Source organism: Culex quinquefasciatus, chromosome 2 (genome assembly GCF_015732765.1).
Source record: "Culex quinquefasciatus strain JHB chromosome 2, VPISU_Cqui_1.0_pri_paternal, whole genome shotgun sequence".
Classification (NCBI taxonomy): domain Eukaryota; kingdom Metazoa; phylum Arthropoda; class Insecta; order Diptera; family Culicidae; genus Culex; species Culex quinquefasciatus.
This window is the reverse complement of record NC_051862.1, coordinates 95,599,351-95,621,169: the sequence shown is the minus strand read 5'-3', so window position 1 is coordinate 95,621,169 and position 21,819 is coordinate 95,599,351. Positions and strand designations below refer to the sequence as shown.

The 21,819-nt window shown below is 35.1% G+C and overlaps 1 protein-coding gene across 11 annotated transcripts in view; it reads right to left on the bottom strand.

Annotated features, from left to right (window-relative positions):
- The window catches only part of LOC6041134 (small conductance calcium-activated potassium channel protein), a 459,395-nt gene that overhangs the window by 163,514 nt on the left and 274,062 nt on the right, over positions 1–21,819 (bottom strand). For 3 of the 11 annotated variants that reach the window (XM_038252482.1, XM_038252483.1, XM_038252484.1), the window contains one exon: positions 1,605–2,228. The exons of 7 other annotated variants lie outside the window; for them this stretch is intronic. In XM_038252482.1, the coding sequence (XP_038108410.1) occupies positions 1,605–1,661 (57 nt within the window). In that variant the 5' untranslated portion in view covers positions 1,662–2,228. Of the gene's footprint in view, positions 1–1,193; positions 1,468–1,604; positions 2,229–21,819 lie in introns of all 11 variants that reach the window. One more of the 11 variants, XM_038252489.1, reaches the window with a different exon arrangement.

The following is a 21,819-nucleotide window of genomic DNA, read 5'->3' as shown; positions in this document are numbered from 1 at the left end:
AATTCGGTAAAAAAGTTTAAGTGTAATAACTTCTTTTTTTAACTGCGTTACGCAATAAAGGAGCACCCCCTTAACAACATTGGTAATATGGCGTTGTTTGTTTACTAACTAGAACGTTTGCAAACGTATAAAACTAGAGTAAATTTTCAAAACAACCTATGAGTTAATGGTGTCCTATGCAGATAGGACCTTTTGAAAATGTAATCTAGAAAAAATGTCTTGTTAGTTGAAATATCTTAAATTATTGAGTCTTAAGGTCGGTTAAAACACATAAAAAATTACAAGGCATTGGGTAGAAAATAAACATGGAGATTTTTCAGTATTTTTCTTTTTTTTTCAAACATTTTTGTCTCTAAAATTTGCACAAACCATATGAGTCAAAATTTATTTTACGTTTGCCTGCTAAAGATAATTGCAACAATTTCTACTTCACCCGTGCGGGGAAAACGACGATGGGGTAATTCATGCGATCCAGTTTGTCAAAATTCCAAAACTTCACTGTCAAACTTCGGTTCGCAACTTTTGTTCGTGTGAGAAGTTTCAGGCCGGAGCTCCGTGTTAAATCAACCGCGACAAAAAGTGAATATTCTCTCGTGAGAGATTTTGTGGATTAGAGCAAGACATTGAGCAGAAAATAAGCTCTCATTACATTCTCCCGTTTACTCAACTCACGCACTGGGGTTTATACATAAGGGAAAAAGAGGGTTTCTCGATCATGTCTTTAAGATGAACCATCCAATCACATAAAATAACAACGAGATTTTCTATTGAAATGTTAGATTTTAAGCTGAAAAAATGATTGTTTATGATATTTTTTTTTCATATTGAGCGAGATTTTCAAGCATTTTTTTTCAGTTTTTAGGTTAATACAAAGTTGTGTGCGTACAGTAAAATTGTAAACATATAAAAGGATTCAAAAATGGATGAAATTACAGCAAAAAAAAAGTTTTTATTTGTTTGTGAGAAGATTTACTAGTGAGTATTAGTGATTTTGGCAACCATTTCTGCTGTGATATTTTTGCTATCAGTAAAATCTAACCAAAACTATTCTAATTGCGAAAAAGCGTGAACTTCGAACGTCAGTGAACAAAAATCAACTCTTGAACATTTTCATGCATTGCAACGCAGTAACTAACAAATTGAAATATAAAATAAACAAAACAAAAACGAACCAGGTTGCAACTTTTCGGTACCTTTTCTTTATCTAAATCGAACACACGATTTCCGCGATCCTGCTTTACATTGTTCAGCCACGTCTCTACTGTTTAGGCTTGCGATTACGTTACTGGAATGTGTTTGATGATGATGCATCACTTATGATTGACTCAAGTTTACTTCAACTAAATCACACTCACACGATTACGATGACGTGAGACATCTGATTCGCTAGCGACAACTACCGGATGTAATTTGGACTAATTTGATTTGTTTTCAAGTTTTTTTTTGCGGGAAATGAACTTTTTCTTACTGTTTACGACAATTACAAATGAGAGGGCGGGGCACATTAAATAGTCGAATAGAGTAAATCAGTAATTCATTTTTTTTTTGTTTGAATTTTGTTTTGAGGTAGAATTTAAGTTTTCAGATTGTTGAAGTAAACTTACCTTGATGGTGGTGCGTGATCTGGTGTACAGAATCTGTGTGCCGTATTTGGTGGCCATCGCTTTGTGTCAGTGTTTGTTTTTTTGGTTGGCAACCCGGCTCTCAGCGCGAAGAAGCAAGAAGCGTTGCCAGTTTGGTGATTTTTTGTTGTTGTGGTGGTGAGTTGAGAATTTCAAGGCAAAATAAATCGAACAACTCAAAAGCGCATAAAAGCTTGAATAAAAAAAAACAAAAACAAACCAAGAAGAAGCACTGCAATTAAGACGAAATTTTCGCCCGTCTCATGGCACTTTTGGTCAACTTTTGCGGCATTTATTATAATTTCCTTGTGGTCAACACTTTGGTTCTGTCTCTACATTCGGGCAGCAGCGCCGGGCACTTTTGACGACGACGACGATGATGGTGTACTACTTCTATTTGCCTTGCTTTCGACGAGCAAACACTGGTGATGGTGGCGATGTTTGCAGACGATTTTGGTCGAGAATTCACTTGAAAATTTTTCGCTCATTTTTCGAATGTCGTCGGCACAAATTAAGCACACATAGCGTATGGTAAGCTTTTTTTTTAGGGGAAAACTTTTTCTTTGCTTTTTGTCGCTCTTTTTGTTTCGTTTCTCTGCGATGGCACTTGAACATGAGAAAATTTTTAAGTTGAGGTGGTGAGGGTGGTGAAGTTGGGGGTGGAAAGATTAAAACATATAAGACTGAGGCTAGGTTCACACATACACACAGATACAGTCACGATCACACATACGGCACAAAGAACAATCTACTCTGAGTTGTGTAGCTGATTATTTTTTAATTGAATGTTTGCCGGGTTTTTTGGTGCGCTCCAGTTTCTTTGATTGGAGCGGCAAATCCCGGACTGTCTGCTGCGGATTTATGTTCGTCAGCGGATGGGATTTTTTCCTACTTTCGAGCAAAATTAAATCGTATATACAGCATGTGGCAGTTACACTCAGGTGTATCGAAAAACGGAATTAAAATTACATCTCAACATCACTAAACTATGCCAAAATGATTCCTTATAATTTGTAAAAGCGGTGTCAAAGGATTGACTCTAGTCCAATTTCGCAGATTTTGGCATTCTGAAACCACAAATCGGACGCATGAATATCAAAAAAGTATTGTCATTTTGGTAACATTTCTCCAACATCGTTATTATTCAGTTCATCGATAGGCAGGAGTTGAATAAAACTGTACTGAACTCGATAATAATAATCTAATTGTTTGTCATTTTTATTAGTAAAATGTGACATTTCACGCTCTGAAATTTTGTCCAAAAATGTAAATCGATCCGAGTTGATCCGATTAGTGATTTAAAAAAAATGTTTTTTAAAGACTTTTTTACCAGCTTTAACGATTTATACCAACCCCTAACCACCCTAACCAATTTTGCTTAATGATTCGAACGATGGGGTATCTAAAAATTCATTTTTGTTGTCACCCTGATCGATGTTTTCGACAAATCTTATCAGAAGCATCAGAGCAAATTCTAAAAAAAACTATTTGTTGAATGTAGCAGTTCAAGAATTGTATTATAAGATTTTTTTTTTATTCGGACCAACATTTTCAGTTTTGAAAATAAAAATTTTTACGTATTGGTCAAATTCTGATGTCTTAGACAATTTTTTTTAATATCTTGGCGAGAATCAGATTTTTTTTCAAAAAAAAAAAAAATATTTTTGTGATGAGTGAGTGTATCCGATTTGTTTTTTTTTTTTTATTTTCGAAAAATCCCCACACACAAGCAGTGCACAAGCCACATCAATCGTCCAAGAAGTAATTTTTATGCAAAATAAGCTGAACATTCCGAAAAAATACCTTCAAAAGCACACGATTGAGTTTTTGGGGTTAAAAAATCGAAAAACTTGTCAAAAATGTTCAAAATCATAACTTTTTCAAAAAACTTTTTTGTGAAATTCTGATAACTCGTGAAGAATACATGCAAACCCCTTATGTTTATATATCAAAAATTTTGTTTTCGTCTGCTTTACAACTTTGTACAACATTGATACACTCTAAAATGTAACCCTGCAAAGTTAGAAAAAACACGTAATTTTAAAATGAAAAAAAATGTTCTAAATGAAAAAAATACCCTTCTGGGTTATTTCAGATTCGAAAAGTGCATAAAAATTTCCCATAAAATGACATGTCTAACGTTTTTTGACAGTTGAGTAACGGGAAATGGCAGCGATTTTAAAACTATTTTTTTACTTTTTTTTTTAGAAATATACGTTTTATTCGGAATTTTGAGTACGCCATCAAATCAAGCGTCTAATTTTACACAAAAGTCCCTTTGACTCCAAATTTCTATCTTTTCACGGTTGCGAGCTACAAATCACTGAAAAACGTGTCTTTGTAAAAAAAACAGAAAAATGAAAGGGGTCGTACCGTCACAAGATATCGAAAAATGGACCTCGGATTCGTGATCAAGGACCAAAATTACAAGCCAAAACCCTGCGAGAATAAAAAAAATCAAGAAGTTCAAGCCGAAATTCTTACTGGATAGCTGCCTCATTCCATTTCAAAGAACACTAAAGCATCAAATCTGTATAATTGTTTGGAAAATCAATGTTCAACTTAATTTTGCAATCTGTTTTGGGACCATCCATAAACCACGTGGACACTTTTTTTTGGAAATCTCGAATCCCCCCTCCTCGTGGACAATTGTCCATACAAAAAAATCTTTTTTGTATGGAGCGTGGACAATCGGCATACCCCCCCCCCCTTCCCTAAAGTGTCCACGTGGTTTATGGATGGTCCCTTTGTTGTGCATTATCATATCATCATAATTTAGACACCGTTGACTAAATCTGCAATGTTTAAGAGAATTTTTGAATTTGTTGAGAGATTTGATAAAGAGATAGATGCCAAAGGACAACATTTTGAAACTATGAAAATTACAATTTTTTAACTCAAAACTATGCTGTATTGATTTTTTTGTGTATCTAAAACAAACTACAGAAGGAGCTTTTGATACGGTATGTCCACGCATCCCTCCTCCGCTCCGTTCACAGAATCCTCTCTGCGGTTAACACAACGCAGTAGGGCTGATCATGCCAAATGCAAAATATTTCAATTGGTTAAATCATAGTGTTACAGAAAATTCAAGCCGGCTTTTTTGGACTGAAGGGATATGTAGAGCATTGCTAATAAATTTTTATGAAAATTATTATCGTGAAATCTTGGATACAACGGCTTTTTTGTCATGATGACTAATTGAAGGTTTTTTTTTTGCAAAAGTTTCTAAAATAAATAGTCACCATTCAACAGTGAATGGTGCCTTTCTCAAAAAATCTATTCAGCTAGGTTGGCTGACAATCAACGTAAATTATTAAAAGAATTGCTTTGACTCAAACAAAAAAATATGTTTTGAATTCTTAGTTTCTGTTTTGATAAATGATTGTAAAAAAAATCTAGGTTCCATTTAAATTTTTTAAAAATATTTAAAACCTTGTTTATCAGTAACAAAAAAATACAGCAAAGCCGTAATAAACATCTCAAATTCATCTTTAACAAATGATTATAATCACAGTTTTGATGTTTTTTTAGAAATAATGTAGTTAATAGGACTCGCGTTAAAATTAATCATCATTTTTAAGAGAATTTTCATGGTCATTATAATAAAAAAAAGTTTTGATTTGATCTCAAAAACGTTACTTTATCCACCCTTGGGTACAGGCCCGTAGCCAGGGGGGGGGGGGCTTCCGGGCTGCAGCCCCCCCCGAAATTTTTTCCAATTTTTTTAAAATTGAACTACCTTAAAAAAATCTTAAATCAATGATTGTGTGTTCTCTTCCCAGAAATAATTTGTAAGATAGAGAATCAAGAATTGATTGATCAAACTAAGTAATTTGCCTGTCCATTGCTGGGCTCAGTTTTTGTAGATTATGGATCCAAAATTTGGATATTTAAAAATTGAGCTGCAGATTTGAACATTGTTCCATTCAGTAACATCTCATTTATCTTGTAGTTTTAGCATTACATTGGTTAGGATGGTCCAAATCTGGGCTTACTTGGGGCTATCCCCTGAAATCAAAGATTTACGCATCACTAGCCTAAGTTCCAAAATTTGAGCTTTTTCTGACCACTGACCACCAAGTTTGGGCAAAATCGTCAAATTGTATGGAGAAAAGCAACTGTTTCAGTTTTTGACCAATGGAAGGCGCAATAACTATCCAGTTCTTATCAATTTTCAGAACTAATATCTTCTTTAAATTTGGAAAAACTTTCCCGAAGACACCTTTTTTTGGGTTTTTGCTAAAAAGTTATTAACCTTCGAAAATAGCAATTTCCGAGCGGACTGCTCTAAGGGGCTACATAGAAATAATTACCGTCATCTGGGGCGAATCGGGACTACAGTCTGAATAAGGACAGCAAAATCCTTAGATCTTGTTGTCTTATTTTTGATTGTAGAACTTAAGTATGACCCCTGAAGAACCATAAAATAATTTAGAATTTTGGATTCAATGTGGCGGTCAAAATGGAGGTCAAGAAATATTTCTGGTGTTTTTTAAAGGTCTAATAAACCAAATTTCAGTTTTTGCTTTTTGGGTGCTTTTGAAACCGTCAGGGTATTAAAAACACCCAAAAGCAAAAACTTGGTGTATTGGACCATTAAAAACAGATGCCGAATTTGATGTTAAAAACAAGCAAATAAAACATGCCGATTTCATTTGTTCCTGATTCGGTTATCCGAAGTCCTTCGAACTTCGGATAATCGAAACTTTGGATAATCGAGGCTTCGGCTAGTCGAATTTGGATTGTAAAATTAATAGCCCTCCTTTATTTGCATTAAAACCTTTAAACTGTTAATACATGTTTTTTCTCTACATTTTTCAAAATTAATCATAATTTCTCAAAAATATTTAGATTTTGTTTTCAAAAACGAAAGCATTTAATATGAAAAAAATTTGAGTGAATTTTGACTATTATCAGAAATACAATTCTAATTTTATCGTTTTGGTTTTAAGAATATGGTTAGTTACATATCTAATACCATAGAGATAAATGCTTGAGAAATATCCTTGTGTATTTTTTTATTACTTTTTCGTAAACCTTTTTTTCCGAAACCACTCGTCCAAAATGCTTTCTTTTGGTCACATTTTTTAGTTTCCACCGTGGCCAATCTCCAATTTTTATTTAATATATCAAAAATCGGAAGATCAACTAAGTGAATACTTATTATCAACTAATTTTCACTTTGTGCATGAGCTTGCGATTTTTAAAGGAAGAAATAAAATGATAAAAATATTCAAAACGTTAAACAAATTTAAGCTTGGATTCAAAAACTCTGAAATTAAATTAATTAAACATCACTTTCAAATTATATTATTTCTGATCAATAATTCATTTTTAAACTATTTAATTTCTATTTTTTTGATTTTACAGATTAGAATTTGCATTTTGAAAATTTTAAAATTTCTTTATTATTTTTTTTATAATTTCTAATTTTTGAATATCAATTGTAAATATTTTCCAAAGTTTATGTTGCCACCTTTTCAAAATGGACCAAAAAACAGAGAGCAAATACAATATTTAAAAAAATAGCTTCACAATTTTAATGGAAATAACTTATTTCGATTAAGTCTTTTTAGGACCAGCGACCAGGTCGGTCCGGAAAACAAATTTGAAATGTTTTTCCTGCTTTGATAATCATATACGACATGTTTGGGCTTGTTTAAAAATATTTAGAATTTTTGTAACATGTCGCGGAACCGCGGAAAGTTTTTTCTCACGAAAAAAGGATTTCGCCATCAGCTAGATATTTTGAAAACTAATGATGCAAAACAACTGTACTGATTTAAAGTGTGTTTTGAACACTTTTAAAATAATAAAACCATAGCTTGTAGTTTTGATTTGTAACCCTCTCAACTTTGGTAGAGTTTAGTGACATAAACTTCAGAATAATATTCGCAACGGCTTATTGAAGATTAAAAAATTTTACACTTTCAAATTTCTAAATTTTCATAATTTTTGATTTAAATTTTTTTGGTATAAGACAAAGAAATGCCAGAAATCAAAAATAAAAATAATAAAAACATAAAAATTTAAGATAACAATTCAACAGAATAATATCAAAAATCTGAAATTCCAAAAATTAAAAAATCTAAAACTGAAAAATTAATAAAATAATTGATACTTAAGAAATCCTAAACTAAAAAAATATCATTTTAAAATTAAGTTATTCAAAATCCAATAAATTATGTTTTTAATCTTAATTTTGGATGCTTTAAATATTTTTATGTTTGAATTCTAGTATTCCTAAATTAATTTATATTTACCAGAAAATTAAGTGATTTTTGTAATGGCTTTTCCTTATTTCAGCATTTTAAGATTCAGCGTTTTGATAGTCAGCTTCATGAGGCAATTCTTCAATATTATTTAAGCGAATACATTATTTTCAAACGTTATTTTCAGTCGCATCCAAATAAACAAATCAAAATCTCATCAACACATATTGCTCCCGAAGAAATATCAAACGACGCTTTTTGTTTTTGTTCCTTTTCAGCTGCGTACCGCTTAAGAGAAGTCTTTTCGTAAACCTTTTCTTGACCGTTCCTTGAGATTTTTGTATGGAGTTTTAAGAGTCTCCGTACTACAGGACATTTTTAAAATTTTCGTTTGAAAGTAAAATATAGTTCTTGTAGCAAAATTCAGACTAAGATTTGATTTACAGGAAAAATGTAATTGATTTAAGAATTCTTACATAAAGTATTCTTTACTTTTAAAACAAAAATTTAAGATAATAATTACACATGATAATTTCAAAAAAATCAGAAATTCCAAAAATGAAAAAAATCAAATACATAAAAAAATATAAAATAATTACAACTAAAAAAATCCTTAAATTATAAAAAAAAACATTTTTATCATTTTTAAATAAAGATATTCAAAAAATAATTTTCAATAATTTCAATAAATTATGTTTTAATAATCTTATTTTTTTGATGCTTCGAATATTGGTATGTTTGAATTCAAGTGCAGACTAAGATTAGATTTACAGGATAAAACAAATCAATTTATGAATTCTTACATAAAGTTTTCTTTATTTTTAATTTAGCAACGTTTCGTAAATATAATATTTCTAAACCATAAAATGTGCAGGATTTTGTTCCTAGAGTCAAGATATTGCTTGAACAAACATCGATTTTAATAAATGGCAACAATCCTAAATTATTAAACATGTATATAGATTAAAATTTTATTAAAAAATTATCTTTAGAATTGAGATCTGATTAAATTTTTTTGTCATGTTTTAAAATTTTATTTTTGCTCAAATTCTGGACCAATTTTCAGAATACAATGAGTAATGAATTTGAAAATGGCGTTTAGTCGGAATATTAAAGTTAAACATGATTCGTTTTAATGTTTGATGCAATCGAGGAAAATTTTAACAGTTACATATGCATTTAAAAATGGTTACATATGCATTATTAACAACTCTTCCAGTGAATATTTTGACGTTAAAAATTAATTTAATACATTTTATCTAAATTTTTTAACACATTAAAATTAAACACAGGCACTGATTTTTTTTCTTCAAATATATATTTATTATAGGCCTACTCAGAAAAAAAAATGTGAATTTACTCGACACGGAAAAAATGAATCACATGTAAACTCAGTTGATGTAAACTTGAGATTCGACGTAATTTTTTTGTTGCCATGGAGACACTTCAGAAGCTGAAATTTCAACGATTATATTTTTGTATTTCATTAAAATTATTTATTTTTGAGAGCACCAGGAGCTTCGCAAAATATGAAATGGCTTCAATAGCTTAGAACAATTAAAATAAAACATTGTTTAAGTTTGTTTATAAAATTTTAAGAAAAACAAATATTCCAGTTATTAGTTTTATGTTGTGCTAGAAAAAATGAAAAATGTTAGATAAACCATCACAATTCTCACACAGCTGAAAATGTAAATCCAGACGGTTTAAAATTTCTCTCAGTATAAAATACAGAAAACATAATTCTTATGGTTAGATAAATTGATATTTCTTTTAAAAAAATTTATGCTTTCAAAAATTTGATTCAAGTTAAGTATATTTTAAATTTAGCGACGTTTATCACGAAATTGGATTACAATTAAACAATTCAAGAACATGTTAAAAAAACACTTTCTCTACTCTTTTAATACAAACTATCTGTTAAAATAAAGAAAAAAAATGACGAACGAGTTTCTTCAATAAATACATTGATAACTTAATATGAAAATCTTCGAAAACTTTTTTGCATACATTAAAATTTTACAATTCATCTCAATAATTATACCACAAACCAAGTGATGGTATAAATGATTTGCTGATTTTTATACTCCTTGAATTTTTGCACCCAAGCCCCCCCCGAACAAAAATCCTGGCTACGGCCCTGCTTGGGTAGTTGACGTTTTGTATTCGTCTAAATAGTTTTTACATCATTAATTTTAAACGACTAAATGAAACTGTACAATTTTCAATACCAAGTTTTAGGACCTGAAAGTGAACCGAGAGGACCACATCCGGATAAAAATCGTTCAGCTAATACCGAGAAAATCAAGTGCATATTTTTTGTTCAACATATCCTCACACGCTCAGACATTTGTTTGGAATTTGATTCTGAGTCGATAAGTATGAATTAAGGTGGGTCTATGAGGTCTAATTATACATTACTTTTTCTAAGGGATTTTATAGTCTCTCCTCATTAAGGAAGGCAAAAAGAGAGAAAAAACTTATTCTTCAACCAAATTGGAAAATCTTTCCGTAAAAATATGTTGTTTTTGTTCACGATTCATCTTTGTATCTTCAGTTCAAGAAAAATGACCATAAAAAACTTGTTAATTCTTGTTTTGATTCCAAAAGTCTTGTATAAATTTTGACAGTTCTGATCAAATTTGCATTGTATTCAGATATTTTTAGTTTATTTTAAGTTAATTAGAAGTTGTTTTAATATAAGAAATATGATTGCATCATTCTCGTTGTTGCCACATTTCATCAATTCGAGTAAATTATGAATATTTTTTTTGTACAATTGAGTGTCTACAGATAACTTTATACAGCACATAGCAAAAATAGGGAAGGTCAACATTAAAAGAGAATCAAGATTTACAGTGGAAGAGACACATCGAGGAAATAAGTGATTTCTTGGATCAAGTTGAAGGGGGTAAACTAGGGAGTGTTGGTTGGTTCTGACTAAAATTGAATTTATGGCTCACAATCACGCTCTGCCAACTACATACAAATTCATGAGCAAATAAAGGGAGGGGGCCTGATTCGAACTCATCTCGCATCCCTCAAGCGACTAACTTTAGAATGAAAACCAAGAGATTCACTCCTCAAATCACGAGCTTCACTTGAAGGGAATATTTGCCTAATGATGGTCTATTCTTCCTCGAAAGTCACTCGCCGTCTCTCGCTTCATGTATTGTGTTTATGCTAATTTGTTCCGTAAAGACCAGAGACGAAAACTTTAATGCTGGCTCGAGCCTCTCAAAAAGCTAAATATTCAAATAATTTTGCTTTGATTTTGAGCGTTCGCTCGCTTCAGAAGGTTGTCCTGTTTGCGAAAGGCTTTGAACGCCGGCTGGTGTCACGAAACACGATTAATCCGAATACATTTCATTCATATTTGACGCGACAATGAATGAATGATGAGTGGAAGATTTGCCGGTTTCGGTGGCCCGGCTTCAGCGAGTGTTGGAAGTGAGCGATAATGAGCTTTCAACTACCTGGAAATGATGTTTCTGAAATTTGGGTAAGTCAAAGAAATGTCTGATTTTGAGGAATTTAAGAAATGTACGGGGAAAAATGGGTCAAAAAGCATTATTTTAAGGTAATTATCTGCCAGAATAATTGCCTTCTCTGAAGAAAAAATCATTTTTCATCAGCTTTCTGAAAAGAAATCTTCTTCAATTTTCCCATCAATTTCTTCAACACCCACCTTAAGTCATCTTTCTGCACCCAGTACAGAAAAAAGAATGTAAATTTCCGCGCCCAAGTACCATAACAATTATGGTTTACAAGAAAAGGAAAAGAAAATGAATTCTTCACGACTTCCTGTATTACTTCCCACCCTTTTTCCTCCAGTGCACTTTTCCGAGGGAATTTTTTTCAACATTTTATTCCATTCATTTTGTGTGTGTGCACCACTCGCAATAATTTCCTTGATTTTCTGGCGTCGACTTTTACTAGGGTGCAAAAAATTGTCACCGCTTTTTTTTGGGTGCACTTCTTTTGTAGACTTGGCCAGCCTGAACTTTGCAGGTCTTCCTTCCCAAGGGGAAACCGTACAGGGACCAGCTGTTGGTGGTCTTCCCCTGCGCAGGGAGCAGAAAGTGGGTTGGTTTGACCTAAATTTCTGGTCTTGTTAAAATGTGCTTTGTCACTTTGGGCAAGTTTGGTGCGGAATTTAATTTGAAACAGCTTTCTTTGTTAGAGTGTTAAATCTTGAGCAGTGTCAATTTGGCGCACATTCTGTCAAATTAAAGTCGAATTACATTCTTGTATCATATTTCAACGCCCCAAACTCAAAATGATGCTACATAATTCCGTGATGACAGGGGGCATTAAAGCCCGAAATACCGAGGCGCTATTAATCACAGCTTTCGGGCCAAACTATGCCACCACACCACCCCAAAAACCCATAATCACTGCTCATAATTGGCCCTGTTCAAGATGGTAATGACCCATCCCCACCAGACCTGTCAGAGTGGCCAACCTCGAGGTGGGGACCAAGAATGTTGCTGCCACAGTGTCTAAACAACTAAGTGCATTCTAGGGGAGTCTTCTTTGTAAGCCAAATTTAATGAGAGCGAGTTGTTTATGCAAAACTTTCCTCCTCATTAGCAAAACTGTCGGGTGGGACGTGGTTAACCCTGAATTTGTCAAGATTTGTTTAAAATGGCTTTAAATTTTACAAATGTCATCAATTTTTGTCTAAATAAAAGTATATTTCTTTGACTTTTGATGTGGCAGTGTTCCCAGATTTTCAGAAACTATATTTTAAATCCTCATTCCTACAGTAAATTTTCAAAACAACCTATGAGGTTCTTATGCAAATAGGACTTTTTGAAAATTTAATTTAGATTTATGATGTGAATGTCTTTGAAGTCATTTTCATCATCATTGACAATATCAATACAAGTATGGTTTCTTGACAATATTGCCAGAACTTTAATAAAGATTGTTCCAATTCCATTTTGAAACATAAAGTGGATGAGCTCAGTAAGTAATTTTCATTGAAATAACAGCAAACGATTTGAAGACCTTTTTAAATTTTTCTTCTGTACATTTTCTGATTGAACCTTAAGTTTCTGATTCATATCAAAAGTATTGACCGCCAAGGGTTAAGCTTGTGTGGGGGACACTCTCCGCGGAAAGGTCCAATCACTTAGGGATCCAAGCGGTCAACAGCAATTGTCCCCCACCACCAACATCGTGTCGCCAAATTGTCGAGTGTGCGACGAAAAGCATTTTAATTAAAAGTGCATTACTCAAGCTCAACTTATTACTTGGCAGCTGATGGGGCGGCGAAGAAGACGACCGTCCCTTTTTCTTAGCATCCACTTTACGATTCTGAGGAAAGACCCGGGTCCTTGGTTCTTTGGGAAAAGCCAACTTGGAAGGGGCACAGAACGCAACGGGTCTCGTTCACCTCCGCCACCTTTCAACAAAGTGCGGTTTTGTGTTTCCAAGGGGTTTCCGCTGAAAAACAGCCAAAATAACCGGCTGTGGACTCGGGTAGAGTGGAGTCATAGATAAATAGATTGAACATTCCCTAGAGTGTCATTCTCTAGAAATGCATTCACCAGACCGGACCATTCCTCAGAATCTCATTTCCCAGAATAACCTATTTCCCAGTTATTTTTATTGTTATTTGAAATTTGAAATTAAATGTGTCTTTATTGATTTTTCTTATAATAATTACATTTCATTTACATTATAAGTGGTATGGCCAAATGCTCTTCATCTTTATTGTATTTTTCGTTTTATTATTACTGTTCACATTCATTCATTTATATCAAATTGTTTTACATTTTTGCATTTAATCGAATACATTTGGGTAAAAAAAGAAAAAAAAATCACTTTAACAACTAATCCTAACTTAAAACTAAAAAAATAAGTTCATTGAAATATTCAAAGTCACTAGAACGAGTAAACTACGAACTGTATTTTAAGATGAATGCTCCAAGCATTTTTACTTGTTCTTGGCGAGTTTTGCACCCACGCAGTGTTGTTGTCATCTCGATGAAAATGTTCAGAAGTTCTTGTGGTGAAAACAGGTCACTACTGCCTTCATCCGTTGATGTTGGTTGGTTTTCCCTCGGTTGCTGTCTGAAGCCAGGAGGTGTTGTGTTCTCTGCAACTTTTTGCCGCTGATTCAACGGCAATGGCTGCAGATTTGGATCCACTCGAACAGATCCCGCTCCAGGGGACGCCAAAGCAGGAAAATCCACGTCCGTGTATGCTGGTGGTGTTTTGCGACGATTTGGTTGGTGCCTCGTCGTCGCTTGCTGCCGAATTTTTACAAACTCAGCACGTTTTGGGCAGCTTCGATTCTTGGTAGAATGGTCGCCGCCGCAATTGAAGCATTTCGCTTCGATGTTCTCGTTCATTGTTTCGCAAGCTTGAGTTTTGTGCTCACCTCCGCAGGTTGCACAACGACTCTTGATGAAACAGTTCCTTCCACCATGCCCAAACTGCAAACAGTTCGAACATTGTGTCACGTCACGGTGCACTGGACGATAACGTTCCCAAGTCACGATGATGTTGAAAATTGCCCGAACTGCCTTCAGCTCAGACGGCGTTGTCGATCCTTTCTCGAGATGAACCAGGTACAGTTGATCACGATACTTGATGTCCTTGTTGTGTCTCGTCATCTTGAAGACTTCGATCACGTTCAACTTAAGAGTTTTGAGCTCTTCTTTCAGCACATTCACATCCATGTCGTACAGGCCTCGGAGAACCTGTTTCATGGGCGTTTACCTGGATCGTCATGGCTGTAGTATTCAATCTTTGTATTGTTCAGGAAATCCCGAACAAAGTTGTAATCCTTTCTGCCAGGTAGCAGAATTTTGAGTCCATCAGCACACAAGCGAATGGAAGCTCGTAAAGCACCAGATTTGATAAATCCGGTCAGCCACTTTCGCACCGAATCCGATGACGATGTTTTCACAAAAATGGGTGGCAACTTTTCCCGTCGTTCAAATTCTTCCTTCTCGCTCACGTCCACAGGGAGGGTAGCAAACTGGTTTCCAGACGAATTTTGAGCGTCCTTGCCCAAACTGCCTTGCTTTGCAGGTAGCGCTTCGGAATTCTTTAGCTTCTTCAAATCTGCCGATCCTGCTGGTGAGGACCGCCTCTTTTTCTTGCCATGAGGCATTTTTGCACTTTTTAGCACTTTTTTGGTGTGTGAGAGACGCACGTCTGACTCGCTGCCCTGTCAACCACAGACTTTTATTGTTTTTGTTTTACGAAAAGAGTTGAATTTTCAAGAGAATTATGAAATTCACAAAGATTTCATTCTTTTTTCAATAAAATTTCGTTTAAAATAGATTTCTTTTTAATAAGGTTTCTTTTTAATAAGATTGATTCTAGAGTAGTCAAAATGGGTCAGATATCTTTCTATTTCATGAAATTTAATATGTCCGATGATAGGGTTTCTCTCATACTCCGGAATTGTCCCCAAGGGAACATTAGTAACCGGATCTATGGAGGTGAATTGTGTGTTTTGGAGAGTTTTATGTATCGATTTCAACTATCATAAGTGTAATGGTATCGCATATGCTACGTGAAAAACAGTAAAAACATTAATTTTGGGATGTTCCACATTTCCGGAACCGGTAGGTAACCTGGCCTGACATCAATATTTGTGAACAAAAAAAAAACATTCCTAATGCAACCCTGAGCATCCCGATTGGTTGACATTTTTCGGAGATGCAGGTCGCCATCCTTGACGTCTTAAAACGGTATTTTTTTCGGTTGTAGCAGATTCCCTGCGGCCACAGTGACCATAGCGGGTCGGGGTGGCTGGTACAGGTACATTATTTGTATCCGTCAAATACATATTGTACGACCAGTTCCTAACTGGACTCGGTCGTTTGAAACGACCGTCGGCTCAACGACCGTCGAAATAGGCGGTGGGTCAGCTGCGGACATAAAAATGTCAAAACCACTCCCCCTCACTTCGGCTCACCCTTCTCTCTGGTCTCACCACCCAGCTGCAGCTTTGTTGACAAACAAACGGAGCACGCGGTCGCATGATGGCGGCATCGAGCCAGGATTAGGGGTGATCATGCTGTTAAAAATTAAATTTTTTTCAAGAAAAATAATATTTTTCGGACTTCATAACAAATTTTCGAACATGTTCGAACAATTATTCCTAAAGTCGAAGAAGTGATAAAAATCAGACTTTTTTCCATTATTTTTAATTTAACTTTTTCACACCAATTGGGAACCCCTAGGCCTATCCACAACTATTTTCAATGACCGTAAGAAGATGCCAGAAAATTCAGCTATCTTGCATTAGTTTTCAAAAAGACGTAAGAGCCAATGGTAAACAAAGCCTTTTTGCCTCTGTATTCGACCTACCTACGAAAAAACAATTTCAAAAATGTTTAAGATTGTTCATCTACTCGTCTTTTAAGTGCCCCAAACTAAAAATAACCCAGTCGGCTTGGGGTTGATCCCAGACGGTCCCGGTGGCATTTTTCGAGACGAGATTTGTCTGACCACGCCTTCCGTCGAATGGGGAAGTAAATCACGAAGAAAAAAGAGTTTCAAATTTCATGGTACGTTTTTCAAAATTGTACCATGGGATCGAACAAAGTGTTCAAGGTTCCCATTTTCATTAACGCTTGTTCACGATGTTGGGAACTCCTAGATTTGGGAACTCCTCGACGGTTAGCTCAATCCAGGTGTAGGAGTCGTCTCCCTGGGTCCTGCCTCGGTGGAGTCGCTGGTAGATAGTTGGACTAACAATACATAGGTCGTCAGTGCGAATCCCGGGGTGGATGGAATCTAAGGTGTAAAAAGAAGTTAGCAGTTGCCTTAACAACCAAACCTTCGGACACCTAGTTTCGAGTAGGAATCTCGCAATCGAGAACGCCAAGGCAATGCTGTAGAGCGAATAATTTGATTTGATTTGATTTTGAAACTAAAAATAAATGAAATTTTATTACAATTTACGGAAAAACGAATATTAGTGTCCGAGGTCACGGTGGCTCTTGTGGCTACAGTCGACTCTCTGGTTGTTAATATCCAAGGGACCGTCGAGGAAGAGAATCATCAGTTTACAGAACGAAAAAGGAAGACTCGATTGATTTTTTTTTTCTTGATACCCAGCTAAGGGAGAGAATCATGACAACGTCCAGCAAACAAAAACAAACTTATGTCAAACTCCCTACAAAGCTACGTTTCGCGAAGAAAAATGTCTATGCAAGCCATGAGAAAGTGAAATTATTGACAACCCGAAGAGATTTTTAAAGCAAACAGAATCCAAGGGACCCTCGAGGAAAAGATCCTTCAAGCAAGAGAAAATATCGAGGAATGAAGAGAATTGGAGTATGCAGATTGAAGGGACTGAAGAATTCATCGATAGATGGAGCAATATTGATATCGAGAAGATCGACAGCCAGAGAGTCGACTGTATTTTGCAACTGAAAAATATCCACAACTTTCAAATCCACTTATCTATGGTGTGTACCCTCATCGTCTTGAGAGGGGGCAAATTAATTACTTGCCAAAATTGAATGGCACGAGCTGGGTTGGCTCTTCCGTGGGCGGCTGTGGTGGGGTGCGGTGGTGGTAAATATACGTGAGGTGCATTTTAAAATAGTTACGAAATTTAATGGGAGGTAACAGCTTGGAACGGCCGGCTTTGTTGGGCGGGTTCATTTCAAGGGGTAAGCAAAAAAGGGTGCTTCCACGTGAGCTAGGTTGAAGATTGGCTACCCAGGAAAACAATGAGTTGTCAGCTGTGCGTAGTTTGAAGGGATATTGTGGGCACTTGAGACAATAATTAATTAGAAATCTTATATTGTTTATGATATCTCTTAATTCAGAACTAGAGTTTTCAGTTTCAGATGTCAGTTATAAAAAAAAACTATCTCAGTCCTACTTGTTGAGGAAACAATTCCAGTATCCAAAACCCTGTTTATGCTCAGTACTTTGTTCCCAGTTCATAAAAATCATCATCAGCGGAAACTTTTTCCTCTTTAATGACCCTATCCAATAGGGGAAAGCGTAAATCTTTCCCATTTTCGCAAACACACTTACTCTCTTGGCGAGAAAATCCATCGTCGGTTGGCTGGGATGTATACAAACTTTGGCTCAATTTTTATGGCACCATCGCGATGAAAAACGTGCCAAAAGAATACATAATCTTGTGTGAGAGAATTTCACATTTTTTTTTCATAGAATGAGTCGAAGTTTATTAAATTTCCAAAACCGTAAACTCGTAATAATTGAACTTTTTCATGAAGATCATTCTGCGAAAAATGTATCATATTTTTTGTCGTTAAAGATCTTTTGCCGAGACGTGCCTTAAAGGAGGAAAAGACTCTATTCCTATCGATGTACTGGAAATAATGACTTTTCCGGTGTTCCGGGTCAGATCAATTCCGCGGCGTGATGATGCTGGTCAGAGTGGAAAAGTTTTTTTTTCCTCACGCGCTCTCCTTGGCCTGGCAAGGACGACGAGGAAAAGTTGAGTTAAACTTGAACTTTTATGTTGTTCTATGATGGATATGACTTTTCCTGCGTAACGCGTGCTTCTTGGCAAACGAAACGCCTCGAGAGGGATGAGCGGAAGGAAGGTGAAAATGAGCTCCAGGAAATTGCATCGTCTTCCGTTGATGGGAACTTGAGTTGAAACTTTGTAACTGAGCGAAAACGGCGAGGCAGGGATCAGACTTTGAAGAAGCAATTTCAAGTTGATGATGCCGGAATGGTGAAGACACGCTGCCGCCGATCGGATGGTGAAATTGAATCCTGCTGAGCTGATTGAGTTTTGTGCGTCGGTACGGAATTTATTTCTTGTCACGACTTTGATCACTTGTTATTGTCAATTATAGGACACCCACCACCTTACAGTCACACTCAGTCACACTAGGTCACACAACAGTTGTTGAGTTTGTGAGTTCTTTGATTGTTTTTCTTTTGATGCAAATTAAATATTTCAAGGTTCAACTAAAATTCAGTCTTTAAATTGATGCATTCCATCTAGACATCCCAGATTTTATTACCCAAACTTTGACCACACGATTCTCACGTCCCAGCTTAGACAAATCAACCAGCGCACAAAAGTTGGATCGTTTTCCCCAACTTTGATCTTGATTCAATTTGGTGCGCCCCGGCGGCCAGGCTGAGTGCAAAACTGGAGCACATGACAATCAAGATTATTCCTCTTCACACATTTGCTCAAAATTACCCAAACATGTCGTGCAGGGAAGGAAAAGTTTCCCGACGAAGATTTGACTAGTTTCGTAGTGGCAGCCAGCATCCGTTTGATTTCATTATGCATCAGGGTCTGATCTGTGGGACTCGTTCGGAGACGTCCCACCCTCAAAAAGCATGCCAACTCGGAACAAGTTTCTTGAAGAGTTTTCCCAAGTGGCGCTTCTCGACGTCGTTGTGTTTGTGCTCTACATGCTAGTTTTGAAGATGGCTCGAGGAAAAGTTCTTCTCTGTGGACTTGCTCCCAACGAAGAAATTTATTTGTAGCTGGGGGACTCCCTACAATTTCCTCAATGAAAACGAACAAAAAGAAGGATCGCAAACGATGAAAAATTGTTGTTTAAACAAATTTAAACATTGTTACTGTGCCGTGGCTTGTGTTTACGACACTGTGGGGGATGAGGACTAGATAGAAAATCAAAATGTTTGGAAAATGGGAAGCGATATTTGCTCTCGAGTGATATTTATTTCTTGTTAGCTTGCAGGTGGCTGTTTTCGTTTGGAGATTAGCATAAATTTGCTGGCGCTCCTCAGCTTGTCATGCTTCGTTAGATGCACGGCACGAAGCGGGAAAGCTTGTTCCACCGGGCACCAGGTTGGTGCAGAACTTTACGAGTTTCGACATTGAAAATGTCGGAATAGATGGAAAGAGTTGAACAATGTAGGAAGCTTCGATTGTTGGAATTTATTTAAATTTTTCAGAATGGAGTTGTAAATAATCCCACTTTGTATTTTTTTTCACACCTGACCTTCTGAATTGAAGTCACTAAAATTTAGAAATCAGCCATGTGTTTTTATCAAATTATCAAAATATGCAGTCAGGAAAACATTTATGGAGACGCATGATACTTTGTCGGTATAGTTAGATACATCGAAATACATGGACTCATTGACAATCGTTTCCATGTTTCCAAGTTTCCACATTTCCTGGTAAAGCTCTGGTAGAAAATGGGATTAGTTTGTTTTCCATGTACCATGCATAAATCGGATGGACATGGCAACATGAAAACGCTTTTTCAGTGAACGCAAGCTTATAGAACAATAAATGTTTACCCGATTCGTTCGTAACAGAGTTTATGATTGATAGAACCAACTTTTTAACAACTTTTTTTTCGTAAAATCGAGATGACTCGCGATGAATACAAGCAACCCCTCTGTGTTGATTCATTTTTTTAAATTGTCTGTTCTATAACTTTGTAGAACATAGTTACACGCTTAAAAATAACCATGCAAAGTTAGAAAAAACACGAAATTAGAAAATGAAAAAAAAAAATGAAAAAATTACCCTTTAAGGTTATTGCAGATTTGACATGTTCCAAATTATGTTACAGTTCAGTAAAGTAAAATGGCAAAATCTGTATTTTATGAAAAATATTTTTTTTTCAGAATTCTGAGTACGTGACCGAATCGGGTGTCCAATTTTACGTAAAAGTCCCTTTGACATCAAATTTTCATCTCAAGTTATTGAAAACACGCCTTTTTTGAATGACCAAAAATAGAAGGGGTCGTATCACCCTTACGTCACAAGATATCGACAAATGGAGAGAGGATTCGTGGTCAGGGACAATAGTTACCCCGTAGGACAAAGTGAGTTGGTGGAGAATGACCCAAATGAAAATAGCGTCACCTGATTATAAAATCGCCAAACCATTTTTTGTTCACCTTCTTGTATCAAAGGGTTAATGTCCACTGATTTCGCTCATTTTTGGCCTAAAGTTATAATTTATAAAATTTAGCTTGTGTAGAGAGGTTTTGAAACATGTTTCCATATTTTGGGCACGCTATTAACCATACAAAAATGGTCTCTGAATATACTGGATTCTGTATCTGAGCAATTCTTTACGAAATCGGGCTTTTTTTAGAATTTAAATTTTTGTATTTTTTAATCCGAATGAAACTTTTTTGGTGCCTTCGGTATGCCCAAAGAAGCCATTTTGCATCATTAGTTTGTCCATATAATTTTCCATACAAATTTGGCAGCTGTCCATACAAAAACGATGAATAAAAATTCAAAAACCAAAAATCTCTTTAAGGAATTTTTTGATTGATTTGGTGTCTTCCGCAAAGTTGAAGGTATGGATATAAACTACACTGAAAAAAATCATACACGGTAAAGACAAATTGGTGATTTTTTATTTAACTTTTTGTCACTAAAACTTGATTTCCAAAAAACACTATTTTTATTTTTTTATATGTTTTAGAGGACATAAAATGCCAACTTTTCAGAAATTTCCAGGTTGTGCAAGAAAAATTTGACCGAGTTATGAATCTTTAATCAATACTGATTTTTTCAAAAAATCGAAAAATCGGTTGCAAAAATTTTTCAACTTTATTTTTTGATGTAAAATAAAATTTGCAGTCAATAAGTACTTTAGTGAAATTTTGATATAGTGCACCGTTTTCAAGTTAAAACCATTTTTAAGTAACTGTTTTGAAAATATTCGCAGTTTTTCATTATTTTAAATTAGTGCACATGTTTGCCTACTTTTGAACAAATATTTTTGAAAAGCTGAGAAAATTCTTTATATTTTGCGATTTTGAACTTTGTTGATACGACCCTTAGTTGCTGAGATATTGCCATGCAAGTGTTTAAACACATGTAAATTGATGTTTTCCAAGTATCACCCAAACGACTCACCATTTTCTAACGTCGATATCTCAGCAAAAATGGTCCGATTTACAATGTTAAAATATGAAACATTCGTGAAATTTTCCGATCCTTTCGGAAAAAATATTTACAATTTGTTAAATCAAGACCTACATTTCAAAAGGATTAAATA